Source organism: Saimiri boliviensis, chromosome 2 (genome assembly GCF_048565385.1).
Source record: "Saimiri boliviensis isolate mSaiBol1 chromosome 2, mSaiBol1.pri, whole genome shotgun sequence".
NCBI lineage: Eukaryota > Metazoa > Chordata > Mammalia > Primates > Cebidae > Saimiri > Saimiri boliviensis.
The window spans coordinates 121,513,311-121,515,956 of record NC_133450.1 but is presented as its reverse complement, the minus strand read 5'-3'; the positions used below and the strand labels follow the sequence as shown (position 1 = coordinate 121,515,956).

Sequence of the window (2,646 nt, the reverse complement as noted above, 5' to 3'; positions counted from 1 at the left end):
TCAATTTTTTCAGTCTTTTGAAATAATCGTTTTTTGTTGTGTTTTTAAAGTTTTAAAATACAAATAATTTATGCTTTTATTACCTATTCTAGAAATTAAGATATTATCATATGTGTAGATATAATTTTATCCAGCAAAGGATATACATCATCTAAAGGTATGAAATATGCATTAATATATAAGCTATTTTAAAATATCATACCATGTTGATGTAACTATCTTTGCCCATTCTAACCCTAAAATAAACCAAACTATATGCATGTTTCTTCTCTCTGTATTTTACCATATATATATATATATGTATGTATTATACCATATACTCACACCAGTCAGAATGGCTATTATTAAAAGATCAAAACACAATAGTGGCTGGCAAGGTTGTGGAGTAAAAGGAACGCTATTGGTGGGAATGTAAAGTAGTTCAACCATTGAGGAAGACAGTGTGATGATTTTTCAAAGGCATAAAGACAAAACACCATTTGACCCAGCAATCCCATTACCAGGTATATACCCAAAGGAATATAAATTATTCTATTATAAAGACACAGGCTTGTGCATGTTCATTGCAGCACCATTCACAATAGCAAAGACATAGAATCAGCCTGAATGCCCATCAGTGTTAGACTGGATTTAAAAATGTGGTACATTTACACCATGGAATCTTTTGCCGTCATAAAAATAGCTGGAGGTTATTATCCTTAGAAAACTAATGCAGGTATAGAAAACTAAATACTACAAGTTCTTACTTACAAGTGGGTGGTAAATGATGAGAACATATAGATACATAGAGGAGAACAGCAGTCACTGGGGCCTGCTGAAGGGTGGAGGATAGGAGGAGCTAATCATGAAAATAACTAATGGATACTAGGTTAAATATCCAGGTGATGATATAATCTGTACAACAAATCCCATGACACAAGTTTACCTGTGAACCAAACCTACACGGGAACCCCTGAACTTAAAAGTCAAAAAAGGACTTGAAAGCTTAAAGAAATTACGTCCTGAAGAATCAGGCGATACTATGGCTTGATCCATTTATCATTTTGTTTTGTAGACGCAGACCAATCATATATCATTAGCACCCTCTCCAGCTAAGTTAGAATTAGAATAGGTATATCATGTATTTTTAAAAATAGAAATAGTGATAACTAATTCAAAGTGATTTTGTAAGTAATGCATAATCGAGGTTAAAAAGCTTTGCACAGTATTGAGAACATAGGTACTGTTTAATAAATTATGGCAGTTATTTTTACAATTATTATTTCTATCATTTGATTATTTTTGAACATATAAATATTTAGGCACAATTATTTTGTTCAGATGGTAAGAATCTGAATGTTAGATTCATAAACATATTTTCATGATGGAAAAACAAAGTATCTGGACTACTAATAGCTTACAGATATGAATCAATTCAGATATTCATAACTCAGTTTACAGTTTAAAATGTGGTCAAACTTGGGTGCATACGGTGAATTTTCTGATTACATATCTAATAATTATCTCTTAAATGCACATGCTGATTTAACAGTCTTTTTATGGCATTCTTAATCTCTTTATTTCTCAGTGTGTAAATGGCTGGATTCAGGAGAGGTGTGATTACGGTGTAAAACACTGCAAGAAACTTGTCCACCCAAGTGATGCTGAGTGGCCACAGGTAGATAAAGATGCAGGGTCCAAAGAACAGCACCACCACTGTGATGTGGGAGGTACAGGTAGAGAGTGCCTTTGATGCCCCATCTTTAGAGTGAAGGCGCAGACTTAATAAGATATAGGTATAGGAAATCAGCAAGAGAATGAAGCAGCTTGTTGCCAAAGTCCCGCTGTCAGCATTTATCACTGTTCCCAGAGTATGAGTATCCGTGCAGGCTAACTTGATCACTAAAGGTATATCGCAGAAAAAACTATCTACTACTCTGGGTCCACAGAAGGAAAGATCCAAAATCATTGCCAGTTGGCTCATGGCATGCACAAAGCCAATGATCCATGATATCAAAACTAACCAGATGCACTTTTTTCTGTCCATGATGCTGGCGTAACGGAGTGGCTTGCAGATGGCCACATAACGGTCGTAGGCCATTGTCACGAGAAGCACCATCTCACCGCCTCCAAAGAAATGCACACAGAGGATCTGACTCATGCAGCCTGCAAAGGAAATTGTCTTATTTTCCTTTAAAAAGTCTGTGGTTAATTTAGGGGTGGTTACTGAGGAAAGGCAACAATCAACAAATGAAAGGTTGGCTAAGAGAAAGTACATGGGGGAATGGAGACGGAGATCAGTTATGATGAGTAGCACAACAAAGAGGTTACCCACGACAGTCATCATGTAGAGTACAGAAAATGGCAGAAAGAGGAGTGTCTGGAACTCCCTTGAATCAGAGAGTCCCTGAAACATAAACTCAGATATGGCAGACTGGTTTGCTTCTTCCATTTAGTACAGTAGGTTTTAATGGGACCTAAAGAGAAAGAAATGAACAAGAGCTTCTGGAATAGAAAGAACTTAGTGTCAGGTACTAGTGAGCAGATCAATATGTCTCATGTACAAAACTGACATCTTAGCACTGTACTAAACTCAAAATTGAAAACAAATGTTCCTTGTATTTAGACGTGTGTACAGCTTTATGACTAAGAAGGGGAACTAACTAG

At 36.1% G+C, this 2,646-nt stretch overlaps 1 protein-coding gene across 1 annotated transcript; it reads right to left on the bottom strand.

Moving 5' to 3' along the window:
* Window positions 1–1,492: 1,492 nt before the first annotated feature.
* On the bottom strand, window positions 1,493–2,431 carry LOC104652622 (olfactory receptor 4K15-like). The gene has a single exon (XM_010346307.2). The coding sequence runs from the start codon at window positions 2,429–2,431 to the stop codon at window positions 1,493–1,495; it is 939 nt and encodes a 312-aa protein (XP_010344609.2).
* Window positions 2,432–2,646: the final 215 nt, after the last annotated feature.